A 21,747-nucleotide genomic window follows, 5' to 3' on the forward strand; every position below is an offset into this window, starting at 1 on the left:
TCTGATTTTGTTTTGTCCCCTCCTACCCCAAACTTTCCATACAATTCCCCCTCCCCCTGCCTATGCATTTGCTGATCACGCCCAAGCCAGATCAGCCACCCAGTGTCAGAATGACTCAACTCATCCCCCGCCTTCCCCCCCCCCCCCAATTAATATATAACCTCCAAATTATACATGGTTTTCATAGTACTGTGTGAAATGTTTCTAGGAACAGTTCCCTTAACACATTCAAGTATAAAGTGTGACAAATTGTTTTCAAATATCTCACTCCTTCAATAACGCGTCGGCATAGAAGAATGTCTGAACCTACTAGTGTCTTCTGCTGCCTGCTTTGTTCCCCCACTACTCATTGAATGCAGAGTCTGATGTAGTTGAGGGTCAATGCTCCTGTGTTGGCAAATTGTTACTGCCCAGGTCTTCGGGTGCTTTCCAAGACTACTGCAGTTTTCATCTTATTAGATTTTCCCACTGTTGTAATCAACAACGTGAAGAGGATGTCCACTTCTGCAAAAAGATAGCAACTTGAAAAGATGTTACTTTTGCATTTGGATGTGGACCATGCCGAGTCCTGGTATACAGCTACTTTTTGTATTTTTCCAAGTTACTTTCTTTTGCTGTTGAGCCTTACTGAGGACCAGTTCTCACTGAATAGAGAGTGAAGCAGGCTATGATATTGGGGGAAGAATCCCCTTTCTGTGGACCAAATCCACAATGTGTTCAAACAATTCGCAGATCCTGAGGCTCTGTTCCAGGGTCACCCTGTAATAAGGCAGTACAAAAATCACAAACCACAGCTGACCAGCCCTCTTATGGGTTCAACTTGGGAATGTATTTAAAGCTTAAATTACAGCAACAAGATCTATTTTCCAGGTCTTCTATCTGATCTTGGAGCTCTTGTATATCTGCATTTCCTTTTTTTTTTTTAACTGGATTGCAATAAAATTTTTGTGAGTGTGTCCACGTGTTCTTCCATTTGATCAATACAATTTACGCGATCCGAAACCTCTGAACGAATCTTGCCCAATGCCTTCTGAACAACTGCCCAAACAGCAGTCATTTTGTCTTTAAGTTCTTGGAACTACTTTAAAATGTCTAGTTTAGTGACTTTACTTTCCATACCACAGTTCACCACGTGGTCCTCTTCGGAGTTTGAGGGCTCTGGCACCATCTTTCTCCTCTCTCTCCCATGATACTGCCATTTAAATTTTTCCAGCTTTTTATGGGTTGACATTGTTGGGGTTGGGAGGGTAGAGGGTGGTGGTGGTGGGTTATCAGTTGCTCGTCACAAATGGAAACTAATCCATTAACTGAATATTGTTTTCTTTTTATACTTTAATAAAAATTTAAATATAAAGTCATAAGTGTTTGAGGCTTGTGCACATGGAGAGTGAAGAGAATAGGGATATCCACTTAAACAGTGCCCTGATACAGCTGCTCTCCTATGCTGCCATCTTGTATGATGATATCACTTCCAATTGTAATATTTTTCATTTTACAACAGTGATGTATTTTTTTTTTCATATGTTCTTACTTGCAGGAGAATAGATGGCATTTTCAATGTGAAAGTAATACAAGTGACATGTGGTCATTACCATTCCATTGCCCTTCTAAAAGGTAAGTCATTATTTTTCCAACTTTTTATTATTTTTATTTAAGCAGTAATTCCTGATGGACAAGGTATTTACCTATGATACTGAACCTCCTCCTCACTTGAGGCCTTAAATTCCTCTAAAATAATGCATTAACTACCTTTTTACCAGAACATCTAGAGTGTATTCATTCAGGGGTTACAAAGAGTCCTGTCAGGTAAGCAGTGCTGAAAAGGAGTCTTAGAATAATGGCTGATTGACTGCTGTCTGGCAAACAGTATTGAAGGAACACAACGGCTGCTGGACCTAGTGGTGAATTGGTGATCAGAACTTTTTTGAATTTGGTTTCCTTTTACCCTTTGCAGCTGGAGACGGGTGGAACTCCCTGCCACCCTACCCCGATACCTTTTTTTTTTTTAAATTGCCTCCTGACTGAATTTTAAGAGGTAAATGGTAGCAGTCCCAAAAACAAATGGAAAACTTTTGATTTTCCTTACGAAATATAGTGCAAGGTGGCAGCCTGTTTGATTCTCACACTTTGTAGAAGGGCTTTCATTGACCAATTTATAATCCCATATTCAAAAAGAATCTGTCACGTCTGTCTAGCTGCTAGAAACAAGACTGCTTCTCTTGAAAAACAAAGTATTGTGTTTGCTGTCGGCCCGCTTGAATGTGTAGAAATACGGATTTCCTAGTGCTAAATATTGGCATGGCAGCCTTGCAGGTATTCTGACATTTAACACCCACTCCATGTGTGCTCAGAGTTTTAATGCACAAGCCCCATTGTTCATTATTACCTTCTGGATACAGCCTAATATCATTCAGTAGTTTTCACAACTTTACCTTATCACTTTGGTGTATAATGGCTGGTGTAAAGAGCTACAGTGAATGGAAACCCTGACCAGGGCTGGCCTTACCCATTGTGGGGCCTTGTGCGGACCAGTTTGGGACCCCCCCCCCACCTTAAAATGTGTGTTTCTCCATAGATGGCTCAGGGAAGTGACAGCAATTCGCATAGGTCTTACGTTGCCACCCCACCCCCTTCTGATGTAACTTCTGCAAGGACAGGATGCAGTAGAGAGAAGGCTCTGGGGTCAGTGGCAGAAGGCCTATGCAAATTGCTGCCTCTGCCCTGAGCCCTCTATCAGGAACACCATTTTAAGTTAGGAACACCATTTTAAGGTAGGGTGGGGGAGGTTTGGAAACAGAGGAACATGCTGGGCTGGGGCTCCTAACAGTGTGGGACCCTGCGCAACTGCCCCTGTCACTCCTGCTTAAGGCCAGCCCTGACACTGATTCACTAGTCTCAAAACTCAAACTTACATTTTGATTTTCTTTTGAATGTTCTTTTCTTCTGTCTTTATCCAATGTGTGGTGGGTGGTTGTGGTTTTTTTTTTTTTTTGTGGGGGGGGTTCAGACATATTGATATATTCTCTCTTGTTTAAGTTTGTTGTTGATTTGTTTTCCTGATTTATTAATTATGGAGCCCTTTTATATAAGGTCAATAAACTTAGCATTTTCTGCATGATTTAACACAAAAAAATGTGCGGTAAGTGCAAAGGCTGTGTGATAAATGCAGGGGGTGTGCCTTGCATTTACCATACAGGACAGAAGGTTACCACAGAGGCACCATGTTACAGGGAGTGCCAGATAGTGTGGGCACCCACACTATCGAATATCATATGTAATGTGATGCACATCCAGACAGAAACAAATAGAGCAGGAAGATAGGGGGGGGTGCACCACCTCAACCTCTGACTCAATCACCCGGACTCCCAAAAAGAGACCTGGGCCCAACACCCACAAATTATCCCAGGCCCCCCCCCCCCCTCCAGTCAACCCCTTAACTTACACCCGACTCCCAAAAAAAGACCTGGGCCCAACACACCCAAACTCACACCATGCCCCCTCCCCCTCAATCCAGAACCCTGACCCTACCTTTGGTCTCCTGATCCACCCTCCCTGGGACCTTCAGATCCATAATGGTAGCCATCGGCATTCTGGTCTTCACTACTGCCTGGGTCAGTTCCTTCAACAAACTGGCATATACCCCAGAGAGAGTTCTTGGGGGGGAGGGGGGGAGACCTGGTATGAGTTAGGGGGGGTGGTTGGGTTGGTTGACTGGTGATGGGGGGGATGCATTTGATGGACATCCAGGTGCTTTAGTCAGGGTGTGTGGGGTTCCAACGTGGAGGGGGCTGTGCTACACTGGTGTGTACATTCTTAGCAGTCATGCTAGCAGACTAGTAGTTCAGCTGTACTTCTGTGCTTCTCTTGAAGTAGCAGTAAGTTTGGCTGTGATATCCGCAATTGACGGAACTTTGTTCCTTAGTTTCTTGGAAAACTAAACAATCCAACCAGTAGCCTCCACACCAACCTGTAACAATCCCTACCCAAACCTTGGTGTCCTCTTTGGTTAACACTCATGATCTCAGTTTATTAAGCAATGAACTACGGCCTTATGGGGCTAGAACCTGAACATAGGAAGCCCATGTGGTCAAACCTTTGAGTGCACTTGCGTGAAATTTATTTATTTTTATTTTTTTGTTACATTTGTACCCCGCGCTTTCCCACTCATGGCAGGCTCAATGCGGCAGGCAATGGACGGTTAAGTGACTTGCCCAGAGTCACAAGGAGCTGCTTGTGCCGGGAATCAAACTCAGTTCCCCAGGACCAAAATCCACCACCCTAACCACTATTGAGTCATCTCTAGTTTTCCAAATGGTCAGATTTTTGTATCTGATTCCTCCAGCTCCAGAATGAAGGAGGATCTCTGAAAAGCTAGACTTGCATAACACACACGAGCTACCAGCCTCAACTTCTGAAACAGGAAAAACTGCCCCCTTCCCCCAAAAGCTCAGGGTCCTACTTTGCCTAGCAAGTATGCTTGTGGGGTCATAGGAACTGGTAAATGCAACAATGACTTGAGGAAGGGTTCCAATGTTGTCCAAATAGAGCTTCAGAGGGAATGAAAAAGTTCTCTACAGCCACACATTTAATTCATTAGTGGAGGGCACCATCCCTGCATGAAAAATTGTAATTGGGGAAATAAAAGCTCTATGCAAGATTCTGAAATGTGTTTTTAACCATCTTAGAAATACTTTTTAAAGCTAAAGGCATATACCAATCTGGTAGTGAAAGCCCTAGGTCCTGTTCCATCTGCCTCTCACCAACTCAAAATCCTTCCCTGCTGTCCGCCCGCTGAGCACTTTATGAATACCCGATATGGGCAACTTCTCTTCTGAAACCGAGGCAAGGAACGCACTTATGCGATTCCCCTCACGTGCAGTCCCAAGGCTTCTCCATCCAGGCTTTGAACATAACTGACAGTAAGCAAACTGGTCTCCCCATTCCCTAGTCTTCAAAACAATATGGTCATTCAAAGGGTTCAGCACCGCCATCTATGTAAGCATATGCTCCAATAAGATCAAACCCTTGCCTCCCACCTAACAAAAGCCTCCCCCCTCCCAGTTAGGAATGTCAAGTTTAATGAATGGGTAATTGGATCAGTCACTGTTGGGTCGCCCCCCCCCCCCCCCCCAATAGGGAAGAAACTTCCACGCTTCCCTCAGAGATCGAAGTACACTTCGTCCCTATGAAAAGAAAGCTACTTCATATTGTCAGCAGGCCCCCACCTTCAGGCCTTCCTGCAGGTATGAACTCTGCTGACCCTGGAAGGGCCCTTCCTGGACACAGCACTCCCAGAAGAAGACCCCCAAAATATCCTTAAAACCACTTTATTCCATCAGCAGGGCCAAGACATTTCCTCTTCCAGACACAGTCCTTGGTTACAGCACTTATCACCTCTTGTTCCTTCCCCCCCACCGGCCACAGTTTCTGGATACAGTTTAAATCATTCGCTGCTTCCCCAGCATGGCCTGATTCCTGGACACAGTTTTAAATCACTCACCATTTCACCAGCATGGCAGTATTCTGAACACAGTTCTAAGTCACTCACTGTTTCCCAAGCAGGGCACCATTTCTGGACACAGTTTAAAATCACTCACTGCTTCCCCAGCCGGGCACCTCTCTCCCCTTGAGTGGAACAGCTGCTTAACTTTTCCCCCAAGCTTCCCCCAGCCTTGAAGAAGGTTGGTTATAAAGCCTTTCAACTTCTTCCCTTGTACCTGAGCTAGAGCAGCACTCTCCATGGTCTCACTTCCCCAGTCATCTTGGGCTTGGATCTCCTCTCCGACCTCTTTCTCCACCTCCCATTCCATGGGCTCCTCTCCCTTTATGGTCCCCAGCTGGTCCTCTCCCTCCTGATTATTCCTCCTCAGCCAATCCCCCTCCTCTCCCTCGGGATCCTGGGACTTGTAGTTCCCTTGCTGCTTCCTTTGCTTGCCCCCAGGACTTTGCAGGGTTTATTGGGAACGGCAGTCCTCCTCCCTTCTCCGGCTCTTGGGAAACTTATGCCTCTGTGGGGGCATGGCTTCCCAGCCCCTAGGATCCTGGGACTTGTAGTTGGAATCCCGGGTATGAAACCTACCCATCTTGCTCCTCTCCCGGATCCCTTCTTCCCTGACCCTCAAGGGTTCCTCACAATATACATAAGGCTTATAATCTTGACTGTGATATAGCCAATCATACAAATGTCTAATTAAACAAGCCTAGGTATAGCCTAATATTGGGAAGCCCTAGTCCACCCACAGTCCAATTGTCACCAGCCACAGATGTCTGATCTTGGGCTTCTTACCCACCCAACAAAATTTAGAAATCAACCGGGAGAGGCTGAGTAGGTCCCTATTCAACAGCCGCAGGGGAAGGATCTGAAGAACATAGAGCTATTTAGGAAATAGAACCATACAAAACAAATTGATCCTACCCATTAAGGAAAGAGGCAGATTCCTCCAAGTGGCACCTTGTGTCACCCAACAGTTTAGTAACATTTATGGAGTATAACTAGTGGTTAGTGCAGCAGACTCTGATCCTGGGGAACTGGGTTCGATTCCCACTGCAGCTCCTTGTGACTGTGGGCAAGTCACTTAACCCTCCATTGTCCCACGTACAAAATAAGTACCTGTATATAATATGTAAACCGCTTTGAATGTAGTTGCAAAAACCACAGAAAGGCGGTATATCAAGTCCCATTTCCCTTTCCCTTTCCCATGCTGAACTTCCAAGTACCAAGTCACCCAGCACAGGGGAAACGGAGTATCCCAAAGTATTTATTTTAACAGAGCCCTTAGAGGGCAGCACCTCAGATTTTCTGAAGGTGCAGCTTAAAGCCAGTGAAATCGCCATATTCAGAAAAGCACTCTAAAAGAGCAGTTTTATGACCCATATTTTAATTCTTATACCCCCCCCCCCCCCCCCCCCCCCCGTGTTCCAAGTATCCATACAAGCTAACAGGAAAGTACTTTACAGACCATTGAGAGATGCGTGGAAGGTGCTCATGCAGAAACTTTGGGGGTGACCCATTAGTAACAGCTCAGATTTCCTTGAGGGGGAGTGTGGCCTTTGAGCTGGGTTTGGATAGTCCAGTATTTGGCAAATGGGAGAAAGCAGGAGCTATCTTGTTGGAGCATCTACTAATTAGAGAAGGAACTTTACTGACCTTTCAGCTTCAACATCAGATAAGGACCAGATGGGAATATTTGCCTATTATCATGTAAAACATATTGCATCTCTGGATGGGGATCAACTTACGTTCCACATAGGGAATAGGATAAAAAGTTTCTTTAATGAAATCTCCAGACATATTGCCATCTCTTGGCTTTACAAAGCCTTGTGTAGGCTGAAGGACAAAGACCTGTTTGGGGGGGGGGAGAGGAGTAATGTGTGGAACAGCTTTGGGAAGCAGATCTAGGTAGGGAGATAGACCATTATCACATAATTTCAAGAGCATACTTGGTTTACAATTAATGTGCAACCTCAGGAGTGTTATTTTAGAATAGGATTGAGCAATTGTTGGTGGACATCTGGGGAGACTTTACTGTTAAAAAAAATGTGCTGCACTGTGTATTGCAGTGTTGGACTTCTCTGGACCCTCCAGTGGAGTGGAGGAATCAGCTTCATGCACTGATTGTTGGAGGCAAGGAATACAGCCAGCTCTTTCAAACAAAAAAAGAATTTCTTGATTATGTGGGATTCATATATACAGTCTCCAAGAACGAAGTCTAATTTTAAATTTGCTATAAAGCTGTCTGAGCGTTCATTTGTGATACCATTGTTTTAGAGACTTGATCTGTCATCAAGGTAGATGGGGGAGGAGGGACTAGTAAAGTGAGGGAGCTATAAGAAGCAAAATCTTTTCTTTACTATGAATCGTGCTGCAACCTTGAGTTGGGGGGGTACTGATTTTGGTGTAATTCAAAAACCTGTTTTGTATGTTTCCTTCTTTTTCTTTAAACTCAATGAGAATTGTTTGGGCATAAACTCATTAAGCAGCATAACTAAACCCTCTTTCTCTGGTCTCTTTCCATTCCTTGCTAAGGGGGTCTTTTCACTAAGCCGTAGCCTTTTTAGCGCACGCTAATGAACACGTGCTAAACATAAGGCATCCATATAGTCTATGAGCGTTTCTAAATGCTAAACATTAGCTTTTGCTAAAAATGCTGCCACAGCTTAGTAAAAGACCCCCCCCCCCCAAAATAAGGGATTTGAACAAAGCAAATAGTTTTTAACTTGTCATTAGGCATACAGTCATCTCGTATCATTTTATTCAGAGGCAGCATTTAGTACATTCAAAATGTAAGACAGGACTCCCCAGGACTTCCCAAACCAGCCAATAAAGTTTTCAGGATATCCACAAGGAAGATGTACAGGATGGGTCACCAATGTATACTAATTTCTCATGTGTTCCTTGTAGATATCCTGCTAAGGATATCCTTCTGTGGACAACTGTTGACTTGAAGTGGTTTACAAATATTTTCAAATAAAACTAATATACATCAGCTGGCTATGGCATTGGCAGGGCAGGTTCGGAAAGTCCACGGGGATAGTTTAACATTATATGATAAAAGTATCAATCCTACCATTTCCCAGTGTGACTTAGGAGGACTGCAAACACCTACAATCAAAACGATAGAGAAAAAGACTTTGGTCAAAAAGGCTTGACAGCATATCAACTCAAAATGTTGCAAGCTTATGTCAATCATAGGTAAAAAAAAAAAAAAAAAAAAAAAACTACACAAACATAAGTACATAAGTATTGCCATACTGGGACAGATCAAAGGTAGGTTCCTCAAGCCCAGCATCCTGTTTCCAACCGTGTCCAATCCAAACATAGTTCTCCAAACTGCACATAAATCTTTCCTTTTCAAGCATGTCCAATCATTGACAAGGGTTATAAAAATGTGCCTTTCCTTTCAAACCGCTTTCAAAAACATTGCATCATAAGTGTCACTTATAAGGAAAGATGTGCAGATCGCAGTTGTCCAACAATTCTAGCCAGTGGTTTCCCTGTTTCTGTCCACTTACTGCTTCTTCCCCTGAAGAACATTCCTCTGGGAAGAACTGGAGACAACCTCTCATGTCAAAATTTATACATGGCTGATTAGGTTCAGAGGAGCACAAGTCCATCAATGACTACTTTTTGACTGTACATTGATGGAAGAAATTGGGCACCAGGCTCACACAGCTCATGACTCCCTTCTTTGTTCACCGTGGCACCTTCTTTACTGGGGACTGATGCAGTAAACTGCACTGTGCTTCAGCAAAGTGGCTTATGTCAGATTTTCCTGTGCTGGTCTTAATCCCAATGCTGAAAGACATCTGATGCAGGAGAAGATTAAATAAAACCACTATGCTAAATGATAGTGCAGTGGGAATGCAAAATATACAAAATAGTGGAATAACAAATGTATTCCCGATACATAATAACCACACTAGCATTACTTGTCTCTTCATGCTGCATCTTTTAACACCAGTTTAGGGCTGACATAAATATGCAGCACTGATGCAAAGGGGTCATCTGAACAGAAGTGCAAGAAGATCTATAGCTCAGTGGTCCCCAACCCCTCCTCCTTCCCCAGAATTCCCCATTTCACCCCTGTTTCCCAAAGCTCCCAATATCTCTTCCTCTGATTGTATGACCTCCACCACCAAATTCCACAAATGTCCATAATAGCCTGTAGCCCCTGAACCCCTGATGACCCATGACCCCTTACACCCTCTTTTTCTCCACAAAAAATAGGCTGGGAGCACAAAATCAATTTATCATGTTAACACTGACGTGAGTACAGTTTGTGAGTGCTAAAAAATACTAAAATGAATGTGTGACATGAACCAACCCCCCACCCCCTCCCCCAAAATTCAGGAAACAAAAGCTAAATGAACCTAAATGTTTTGGCCTCTACACGTTCTTGGTCTTAACTCTTCCTGCTCCCTATATACTAGCGCTACGTACAGTAGTGGTATTTTCTGTGCTATTTATGCAGTTCATAAATTAAAAAAATATATGTTGTCCTGCTTTAAACAAAGATCAGCATAGACCTCTTGCACATTTTTTAGCATTTTACCTGCTGTGAGAGTGAGTTCTTAGTTTTGTGAACAAGATATCTGCTCTGTTTAGTCATAAGATATATTCCTTACAGGCTGGTAACGGAAGTGCTTGTAACACTGGCATTTGGCTGAGGAGCCTTGACTTAACTTTAAAATGTTTTTTTTTTTTTTTTTGGCTCAGATGGAAGAGTTTTCTCATGGGGTCAGAACAACCATGGGCAGCTGGGTCTGGGTAAAGGAATTAACTCCCAGGCCAGCCCTCAGCGAGTAACATCACTGGAGGGGATCCCCCTGGCTCAGGTCGCCGCAGGAGGGGCGCACAGCTTTGCTCTGTCTCTGTCAGGAGCTGTGTTTGGATGGGGCCGGAATATTGCAGGCCAGCTAGGATTTAATCATGTTGGCCAAAAAGGTAACTTGCATTTCTCTTTTTAAAAGTGAGTTACACAGTCTTTTATGTGCATGTTAAACCCTCTTGTGCACACTAAAAATTGCATGCTATCCAATAGGCTTTCATGAAAATGGTTCAGAAAAATGTTAGTGGGAAAGAATTCATGCAAGATCAGTGGATACATTGGACATGCTAGAGGTACTTTTCTGGCTGTCCATAAATTGTGAAATTGAGGTTTTGTATAGAGATGCTGTATATGTGCTAAGATTGGTCAGACACTGCCTGAACCCCTATGCCCTCACCTGCAGGGGGATGATCAGAAGCAAACGCCGGCGCTAGAGGCTGTTAGCGCCATACTAGCGCTGGCGTTTGCTATCGCCCCATGATCAGAGCCCTCGAGTGCATGAAACAACGTGCTCGAGGGCTCTGAACGCAACTAGCATGCAAATGCATGCTAAACAGGGCTAAACATATTCATCCCCAATGATCAGCGACCAGCGCGCCAAAGATAGGGTCGCTGGCCGTGGCAAACCCTACGCCAGCTCTAAGCTGGTGTTAGGGTTTGCAGATCATTTGGGAGGAATGGTGAGCCCTGTCCAGCATGCATTTGCATGCTGGCAGGCCCCCATTCCCCCCAACAAGCAAACCTGCCAGTGACAGGGGGGGCTGGGGGTCCGCTGGACCACCGATTTCCACCCCCACTCCAGGTTCAGGAAGGGCTGGAGATCCGGTGGGTCTCCAGCCCCCCCAAACCACCAGCAAATGGTCCCTGGTGGTCCAGTGGGTGCCGACCAAACCCCCCCCCCTCCCAGCGACAGGGGGGCTGGAGGTCCGCGACCGCTGTCCCCCTCCCCCCCCCCAGGTTCAGGGAGGGCTGGAGATCCGGTGGCTCTCCAGCCCTCCCAACCCCCCCCCCCCATCATTGTCTAGGGTCCGTGGTGGTCCAGTGTCAATCTGCCCCCCTACTTTTGGGTTGGAGGAGGGAGGTAGCCTTCCTCCTTCCTCTTCCTTCGACGCCGCAAAATGGCGGTGCCCTGCCCAGTGCATCCTGGGATGTGCTGGGTGGGGCTACACACTATATAAGGGAGAACCACCAATGCTGGGGGGGGAAATCGTTGGGGGGGGGCGGGGGTCCAGCAGACCTCCAGTCCACCTGTCGCTGGGGGGGGGAGTTGTTCGGCGCCCACTGGACCACCAGGGACCATTTGCTGCGGGGGCTGGAGACCTACCAGATCTCCAGTCCTCCCTGAACCTGGAGGGGGGGAACGTTGGGGGGGTCCGTAGGTCTGCCGGACCTCCAGCCCCCGTTACTCGGGGCAGGGGTAGTCGGGGCTGGTGGTCCCATGGACCTCCAGCACCTGTTTTTGACAGGTTTGGGCTTTTGACAGCCCAGACCTGTCAAACAAGTGCGGAAGGATTGTGCTGAGCGCATGCTCAGGCACAATTCGCCCGCACTTCTACCCCATGATCAGCGATAATTTCGTGCTTAAATTTGCATGCAGTTATCTCTGATCATTGATGCGGTAAAGCCCTGTGCTGTTCCAGCGCTATTTTAGAGTACTGTTTGGAACAGCATGGGGCTTTTGATCTGTCTGCTGGTGCCTACTAGGCTGAGGCAAAAGGTGTGACATGGCCCAAAGTACTTGAACTGATCTCCCTCTACACACCTTCAAGGTTACTACTAAGATCCTCCCAAGGAGTATCCCTAACCATACCCTCTCCAAAGGACAAAACATGTGATGCCCACCAATGAGCCTTCTCCAGAGTAGCCCCCACGCTGGAATGCACTTCCTGAAGGGCTTCACTTAACACAAGACTATCTGTACTACAGTAAGCAGGTGAAAGCTTCGCTCTTCTTTCAAGCCTTTTATTAGAAGTAACCAAGTCACACACACATAGTGACACCAGGTGCACATATTATAGCAGGGCTGGCGTGGGGATGGAGGGGAGGACAAACAGGGCAGCTGCCGTGGGCCCCACAGCTCCATATTTATTTATTTATTACATTTGTACCCCGCACTTTCCCACCACAGTCTGTCTCCTTCTCCCTTTCCGATCTTCTTTTAAAATTTATTTCCCTTCTCAGAGGGGCCCCTGGTGCAGCAGCCATTCCCACAAGCTGCCTCCGGCTGTCCCAAAGCTTTCCCTCTCTACTGCGATCCACCCCCCTCTGCCACAATTTCTTGTTTCCACTTGGGCGGATCAGGGCAGATAGGGAAAGCTTTGGGACAGCCAGAAGCAGCTAGTGAGGATGGCTGCCACGCTGGGGCCCCTCTGAGAAGGGAAATCAAAAATTTTAAAGAAGACCGCAAGTTGAGGGGTGGGGAGAAGGGTAAGAGATGCTCAGACTGCATAGTAGCAATGCAGATGGGGAGCTTGGGGATCAGGGGCACCCTAATTAATTTCTGCCCTGGGCCCCACCTGTCTAAAACCGGCCCTGAGGATGTGTCTATCCACTCCTACCCTAGCTGAGATAATATTCAAGCACCCTTCTGACTTCACATGCAACTTTTAGTCCCCTTATTTTCCAGCTCCTGTTATTCTGTGTCATCTATCTATATGTTCCATCTTTGCTTACACCCTATGCCGTCTATTAAAATGTTTTATTGTGTTGCATTGTAATATTGCATACTATGCCATACTTCATATTTGAATATTTTTACTGCTGTAATTGTCTATTGCCTATGTTTGACTTATTCTTGCTGTACACTGCCTTGAGTGAATTTCTTCAAATAGGTGGTAAATAAATCCAAGTAAATAGTGTGAGCATTCTAAAATCAGTGTATCCGTACACGTAATGAAAAAATAATCATATGAAAATTAGTGGCATAGCCAGAAGTCTATTTCAAGGGGAGGGCTCGGAGATAGACTGAGAGGGCCATGTATTCTACCCCCCACCCCTCTGCATCCCTTCCCACATTAAATTATACCTTTGCTGGCAGGACTCCATGCTGTACCAGCTGGAGTGATCTCCTGTGCAAGTTTGCGTGTGTGCAGCCAGAGCAGTTTTCAAGTCAGCAGTGTGCTTCAGTTGCCGACGCCGGCACTCCCATGCATGCTCAGTTCAGCGTCTGTCACTGAACCAAGCATGCACAAGTGCCAACATCAGTGGCTGATGCACACTGGCCAACTTAAGTGCTGCAGACAGCATGGGCGAGGACTCTTGCAGGAGACCTCTTTGGCTGGCAGGGCTCGGGCAACCCCACCAGCCATTAAAGTGTGTGGGGGGGGGGGGGGAGGACAGGCCCCCACTGGCTACACCCCGATGCAAATGAAGGTTTAACATGTACGAGGTGAAAAGGATGGTATGCTGTTCTGCATTCCTGTACAAAACATACTACCTGTCTCAACCAGATGTTATTAACATGTGTGCTATTGAGAGGTGTCTGAAATGAAGGCCACATGCAGGAGACAGCACTGTACAACTGGATGACAGAACATTTGAACAAGGGAGATGCTAAACCGGGTGTTTTACATTTCAGTAAGGCTTTTCACGTGGTCCAACATAGGCAACTTATGAATAAGGGAGCGTGTTGGTATGGGCTTTAAAGTACCTGCATACTAAATTGGATGAGTGTCTCAAATTTAAATAGTTAAATCACAGAAGCAAAACGTATTTGCACTCAATTTTGTGTGCTGCTATGGACATCCTATGTTAAAACAAAATTTTGCACTGGAGCTAACTGTGTGTAAAGACCTGCACTGACATCAGCGCACAGCTCATTTAAATGCCATGGTAATAAGAGTAATTTGCTAAAAAGCAGATTAAGACAGGTTGAGTGCAGGAGTCTCCTTTTTTTTTTTTTTTTAATTGCAATTTTGTTTTGTATTTTTATTCAAAAATTGAACAAGAAATGCAAATACATACAAGGTAATGGTGACAAAATACCCGGACTTCCTTAACTATGGTGGCAGCACAAGTACCAGTTCAATAAACAAGAAAACCAGAACAGTCCCCCCCCCCCCAAAAAAAAAAACAAAAACAAAAAAAAAACCTTTGATTATACTTGGAAGAGGAAATAATATTTTCCTAAAATTATAAGTAATAGAAAAAGGAAATCGAAATACATTATGGGAAACCAAGATGATGAAATCCAGAAGAAGCTGGACGATATATTTAAAACAAAGAATAAAGTGCAATGTTTTCTAACACTGGGGCTTTAATCCAAGATTTGAGGAGAAGGTTGGCACATTCTTCTGCACTTGGCATTAGTGAGGATTTCGTGCCTGTTTGTTCTCATTACTGTGAGCATACAAGACCCACAACTTTTCTAGCTTCCATGAAGGGAATGGGTTAAAGAAACAAAAAATACATTGAAGATGAGTTGGAGAGGTGGAAATGTGCCAAAAGAGAGAGAAGTGCTGGACCGTTGAGAAATGTGCAGAATTAACACTTTTGTTTTCTGTGTGAAATAGCATTCCAGCACATGCAACTCCCTGTGCACTGATAAATTTTGCAGGGTTTGCAGAAACTGTATCGGCAGTTGGTTACATGAGCACACATCTGCACATGTGCTGGAATTGTGTTCGGCACACCTGGAGTTGCATGTAGAAAATATAACTGTTTTGAGAGCTTCTGCTAGTGCAGACCCGTGTGAGAATGCATCCAGTGTGCTTTCATGTTGGTGCACATTTTTTTGCACACAGCGTGTTTGCATTCTGTTTGCTTGCTGCATTGGGCAGCAGCAACGTTTTTCTCTATACTTGTATTAAGTAGCTGTGCGCTAAACTGTAGTGCATGGCTCTAATGCAAGGGAGCTGCATCAGACTCTGATACTCTTCAAGCATTTCTGCACAGAGGATTCATAGTGGGATGTACAAGGACAATCTCCAAGATACTGCTGTGAGGGATAGGGCCATTGCTGACCTTTTTGTGTATGATGGATACCTGACAGAGCAGGGGCATAGCCAGAGCCCGTGGTGGGAGGGGCACATTTTGGTCTGCTGCACCCCCTCCGCCGCTTTGCCACCCTGCTGCTGCCCACCCACTGCTGCCATAAATACCTTGGCTGGTGGGGGTCCCCAACCTTTGCAAGCTGAAGTCTTGTCCAGCGCCGGTCTCCGGTGCCACCGCTGCATTGCCTGCCCTGGTCTTGCTTTGAGCACGCTCAGTTTTACTAAAAGGAGCGTGCCGGACATGAGGGGAAGAGAGCAGGGCAGGCAACGCAGTGGCGCTGGATGAGGGCTTCAGCTGTTGGGGGTTGGGAACCCTCAACAGCAAAACCAGGGGCCCAAAGGAAATTTGGGGGACCCAGGTCCCCGTGTCCCCACATTAGCTATGTCACTATGACAGAGTAGCTAAACATCAGGCCTACAGCATTTGGGGAAGGGGCATAAGGCTGCTCTCCTCCCATCCAACACAGCACCCCCCTCCCCCTTACAAACTCTCAAGGCCCTGTGTTTTATGGCAAGTGTTTTTCCCATAGGCCTGCACCAATCTCCTTCTTTCAGCCTCTCAAAATTAGTACTATTGTCCAGGCCAGTCTTGGAGTAAAGCACAATTTCTGTAGGAACATAAGAATAGCCACACTATGTCGAACCAAACCAGCCCAGTATCCTTGAAAACCATTTCTGGTAAAGGTAGATCGTGTATCTTCCATAAAGGCTGAAGTAAAGAACTCATTCAGTCTCCCCGCTATGACCTTGTCCTCCCCGAGTGCCCCTCTTGCTCTTTCATGAGTAGAAGAGAGATGCTGAATATGGAGGGGCAGGGGGAATAGGAACGGAGAGAGAAGATGGATGATAGACATAGAGAGAGGAGAGAGAAGAAATGTCAAATGAACATGAGACCTTGGTAAGAGAGTTAAGAAGAGAAAATGGTACCATCATGATTGAAGAAACATAAAATGCCCAGATAAGAAAGAGGAAAGTGTTATCTTCTATTTAATGATGATTAGAATATCTGTTTTTGGAATGTATATCTAACAGAACTAGTGTTAAACATGGCTGGAGCCCAGGGAAGAAATCTGGGGAGGGACCTGAAATCTCCCTACCAGGTTGTGACTTCCTCTGCAAACTTGGAATCCCCTCTGGTCAAGAGAGCAAGGACAGTTGCCCAGGATGCACTCTCCTATCACCACTCTGACATCTGCTATCATTCTATTTTGTGCACTACAGGGAGGAATGCCTCTTTCTCTGTTTTTACATGCAGGGACTGGTATATTGGGGTTTCAATTTAATTTCTAGCTTTTTGGTCGGCTATTCATTTTTTTTTAATCCATGTTTTCTTTGGTTGAAACCAGGCGTTCTGTTAACATGAATTTTCTGTGTAGTGATATGTAGTAGTCTGGTTTTACCGATGGGTGTATTGATGTTCTGTGGCCCACTGCTATATTTAGGGCACTGTTTTTCAGAGGTAGGATCCTTGTTTTGGAAGTTAGTGCTGGTACTGTAGACTTGCTGTAGGTCCTGAGTGACTTTTTGTAGAGTTGTATTACTTCACAATATATCTGGAACTGAGAGGGTTTATGGTGCTGTTTAGAGAGACTACGCTAGAATCGCTCTTTTTTTTTTTTTTTTTTTGAGTGTTGTGGAGAAATATCCTAGCTTTGTTCTGCTCTGCAACCATTGATAGGGGAGGGCTGGGGGTTCTGTGGATGCAGAATTTATTTGGCTTTAGTACCATATGGTGATGGAAGCATACGTATGTTGGGGGGGGGGCAGTAGCTCAGTAGGGGCTAAAGAATGAAACTTGCGTTTCCTCTGCCCCCCCCCCCCAGCTCTCAATGTGGCCTTCAGGCACTGAATCCTAGCCCTAGCAGCAGTTATATTGAGGGCCGAGCATGGGGTGGAATGGAGGCATGGCAGGTGAGGGAGTGTCTTTTTTTTTTTTTCCCCCAACCATAGGTAAACTGGTCCCTGAGAAGCAGCAGAAGACTGGATTTCCCTTACTGCCTTCCATTTTCTCCACTCTTTCCACTCCTCCCCCCCTTCAATGCCGCAACATCTTCACAGGCACTGAAAGAAGAGAGGTTGAGTGGTCATTGTTATGGAGGTAGGAGGAGAAGGAACTTAAGTCCCATACCTTTTCTTGTCTGGTCAGATAGAAGATAAGAGCAAGAAGGGAAAGAGAAGAGATGGGGACAATGGGGCACAGAGGTGGGTGTGAGAAGGAATGGGGCAAAAGAGTAAAGAGCGGAGAGTTTAGGGTAGCAAGAAGGGAAGAGGGTGTGGGCAGAATGAAAAGAGGGGTGTGGGGTAGAAGGAGTGATGGTCAGAGTGAGGAAAGTTCAGGGCACAAGAAGTGAAAGGATGAGGACAGGAAAAGAGGGGTATGGCGGCAGTGGGAGTGAAAGGGTTGGGGGGGAGGAGATGAATGAATAGCAGGATATGGGACAGGAATGTGGATGAAGGAATGGGAGCTAAGAGATGAGGGGAAGTGCAAGGGAAAGGAAGAAACAGTTGTGTACATTTTTTTTTACAGGGGGATAGAGGATTGGAAGGAGGTAGGGGTATAAGGTGTTGGAGTCATTGAGTTTCATGGTCTCTTCTGGGAATGGAAACTTATATTGGAGCTGCAAAGCCCCCCCTTGTTTCTCATTTGACTGGGAAACTTTAGGATGGGTCCATCAAGCCCCTTTTGGTGGTGGTGATGGAGTGGGAGGGTAGTGTTGGGGCTGCTGAGCCTTTCTTGTTTTTGTGATGGTGGGGAAGTACCTTGTAGGGGCTGCCAAGCTCAGCTTGTGTGTATTTTTTTTTTTGTTTGTTTGTTTGCTTTTTTTTAAATGGAGGTCAGAAGTGCTGAGTTAGTGCCATTGAGCTCCTCTTGTTCGGCACACTTAGTGAATCCCCTGTTGTAAATGTCGCCACACCACTGCTATGCAGGTTATATTCAATGCAAAAATTACTCACAGGAGCCATCTGAAGACAGATTTTCTTTAACAGTTATGAATGTATACAGTAGAGGAAAGGAGGGACAGGGGAGCTATGATAACAGAGGTTTAAATACTTGAATGGTATTAATAATCAAACACATCTTAGACAGGGACGCTGTAGAATTATAGAGCATGAATTGAAGTTGCAAGGAAGTAAACTTAGGCATGATATCAGGAAATACTTTTTCATGGAAAGGATGTTGGATTCCTGGAATGCCCTCCTGGAGGAGGTGGTGGAAACCAAAACAGTGACATAATTCAAAAGGGTGTGGGATAAACACACAGGATCCCTATCTAAAAAGAACATGGAATCAAAGCAAAACTTTAAATGACCGTCGCACTTTAGACAAGGCATAGAAGGATTTAACCTGCACAGAATGACAGGTATAACCTGAGCAGGGGTTCTCAACCCAGTCTGGTTTTCAGGATGCTCGCAATGAATATCCATGAGAGAGATGTACACACAGTGATGGCAGCGTGTAAATTTATTTCATTCGTATTCAGTGTGGATATCTCGAAAACCAGTCTGGCCTGGCATGTCCCAAGACTAGGTTGAACCCCTGGCAGAGAGGAATGTAACCTGCATGGAGCAACAGGTACAACTCTAGCCACCTTATTGGTTGGACTAGATGGACTATGTTGGTCTTTTTCTGCTTGCCAGGTGCCCTTGGCCTGGAATGGCCGCTGTCGTGGACAGGATGCTGGGCTCGATGGACCCTTGGTCTTTTCCCAGTATGGCATTATTTATGTACTTATATGTTACTTTGTATGTTTATCTAAAAAAAAAAAAAAGTTACCGATGTTGGGGTCCATCTTAGGAGTCAGCACTCAAGAAAAAGATCTAGGTGTCATTTTGGCCATTGACCAGTGTACAGCAGTGACACACATAGTGTGTTGGAAAGCTGTCCTAGCTCAATGGCTTGTATAAGTGTTTGTATCTAACTGCAGTCAGGCACGTAACTAATACTAATCTATAACTTGCACACAAGTGCTAGGGACACCTCTGACCTGCCCATGCCCCTCCCAGGTCCACCCCCCCCTTAAAGTTGTGTGCTCAATTTGTAGAATACCGACTAAGGGCAGTTACGTGCATAATTGCAAATTAGTGCCTATTAACAGCAAGTAGGCGCTGTTGAGTGCAAGCACTTCTACCAGCCATTGAGCTAGGGTAAGTACTTGCACCAGTTAGGTAATGTAACAAATTACACACATAACTGGTACTATTCTATAACTTGTGCCCTAATCCCCTAATTCTGTTGCCAAAAGTTGTGCAATTTAATTGAATTAACAAGCTAGTGCCAATAATTGGCTTTTTAACAAGCAATTTTATTGGCACTAATTAGATTTGACATTTAGGCGCAATCTGAAAAGGGGACTGCAGAAATGGGAGGGTCATGGGGATAATGGGGGCATGCCTAAAATTAACATTGTTTTAGAATAATGGGGGTATGCACCTAATATATTTACATTACGTTTCAGTTGGCGCAAATGGCCATGCCTAAAATTAGGCATGATTCCCAGACATAAATGCTATTCTTATAGAATGGCACTTTTTTGGATCCGTATATAGAATCTAGCCCTAAGCGTAAAATTGTACATGTAACCTTATAGAAGTAAGGTTAGGTATTTCTCATCCTATCTGTGTGTGTGGAAGGGAAAGTCTTAATGGACAATCTCTTGACATTGTTCTAGGCACTTTGAATACTTTTTTCAGGCTGTGACAGCTTTTATTTTTTTTGGTGAATACTTGCCTTATCAGCTGCTATTTTTTTTTTTTGCTGCATCTTTTGATATCTGCAATATTAAAAGATCAACCACAGAAATTTTCTTTTTGCCAGCAAAGTGAAAAGAGTAATGCCAAAGCATTTAGTTTCTTTTTCATCAAGGCCAACTTTCCTATATTTCCAAAATGGTCTCCATCAAGGATGAGACAAGTTATGAAGAGTAAAACATCCTCATTAAAATAGAGGATTTTCTGTTTCACTGAAGCCCTACTGACTTCAGAGCAGCTGCATAACGTAGCAAGTACACCTGCATAGCAGAGATTCCTTCCATGACTTGCGGATCCCTCCTATTTCCACCACCCTAATGATGCTGCTGCTGAGATCAGGAACATGTCATCCCAGCCCCAGAGCTGCCAAGAACCAGGGACAGAGTAACACGTCTGATTGCAAAGTTTGTTAAAACAGTTTTATTGATGACTATTGAAAAATGCAATACTGCAAGATCTGGACATCTGCAATCATCATTATTTTGTTACTAGCTGTCCCCGCTGGCATTGCTCAGTGATAGGTTAGTACTTTGTAATTTATAAAAGCAAGGTTTATTTGTATGTAATGACTGTATAAGTATGTATTTTTAACTCATTTATGATGGTTGTTACATGTTGTTTATCTTTAATGTGAGAAATTAAAGAATAGGTATAGATGTATATAGATAATTTATTTGTACACACAAATAGAACACAGGAGTAGGGGTGTTTTTGCTGAGGGGTGAGTGGGGTGTTCTATTCTGTGGTGTGGGGGTGTACTGCTGAGGGGTGAGTGCGTGGAGGTGTGCTACTCTAGGGTGCGTGAGAATGAGTGAGTGTCAGTGGGGGTATGTAATGAGGGGTGAGTGGGGGCGTGCTATTCTGGGGCATGTGATCAGGGTTGTTTTGCCGAGAGCTGTATTAGAATTGGTGAGTGGGGGTGTGTGAGAACGGATGAGTGTGAGTGGGGATGTGCTATTCTGTGGTGTGTTAAATGGGGTTGTACTGCTGAGAGGTGAGCGTGTATGGAGGTATGCTACTCTGGGGTGGGTGAGAACGGGTGAGTGGGGGTGTTCTATTCTGGGGTGTGTGAGTGGGGTGTTTTGCTGAGTGCTGTGTTAGAATAGGTGAGTGTGTGTAGGGGTGTGTGAGAATGGCTGAGTGTGACTGGGGTGTGTGAGTTAATACTTCCTTAAATCAGAAAATGTGGAGACTGGATCCCTACCTAGCACTAACTTTTCTTTTCTGATCAATTTATTTAGGTTTTCTGTCAAAACACAGCCTTCTTTTCAAGGGCATATTGAACTTAAGTTTCCTGCCCTTTTCAAGGAGCGTTCCCCTGGCAGGGTAGTGAGTTCATGCACACATACACATACTTCCTAGCCTGATCCCAATACTTTCTCCCTACCCTTTTTTCTAGCAGTCTCTGAACCCCCCCTTGTACTGAAATTGTTAGGGAAGAGGGTATTAGTGAATGAGAGAGAGATAACTGCACAGCTGTTGTTCCTGTTTCTCCTCTCCATGTCCCAAGCAGTTTGTCACTTAGCAACAGCAAGAACTTTCCGACCTGCAGCCTGTTCATTTAATGGATGGAGGTATTGTGCCTCCTCCCCTAACGGCTGATGATCAGAAGCAAATGCAAGCACTAGAGGCTGTTAGCACCATACTAACGCCTGCGTTTGCTACTGCCCCATGATCAG

At 45.1% G+C, this 21,747-nt stretch overlaps 1 protein-coding gene across 5 annotated transcripts in view; it reads left to right on the top strand.

Moving 5' to 3' along the window:
• The window catches only part of LOC115461098 (probable E3 ubiquitin-protein ligase HERC6), a 165,510-nt gene that overhangs the window by 14,121 nt on the left and 129,642 nt on the right, over positions 1-21,747 (top strand). For 3 of the 5 annotated variants that reach the window (XM_030190673.1, XM_030190674.1, XM_030190675.1), the window contains exons 3-4: positions 1,538-1,614; positions 10,217-10,444. In XM_030190673.1, the coding sequence (XP_030046533.1) occupies positions 1,538-1,614; positions 10,217-10,444 (305 nt within the window). The remainder of the gene's footprint in view (positions 1-1,537; positions 1,615-10,216; positions 10,445-21,747) is intronic. The other 2 variants (XM_030190676.1, XM_030190677.1) reach the window with 1 other exon arrangement.

This window comes from Microcaecilia unicolor, chromosome 2 (assembly GCF_901765095.1).
Source record: "Microcaecilia unicolor chromosome 2, aMicUni1.1, whole genome shotgun sequence".
In the NCBI taxonomy this organism is placed as follows: Eukaryota; Metazoa; Chordata; class Amphibia; order Gymnophiona; family Siphonopidae; genus Microcaecilia; species Microcaecilia unicolor.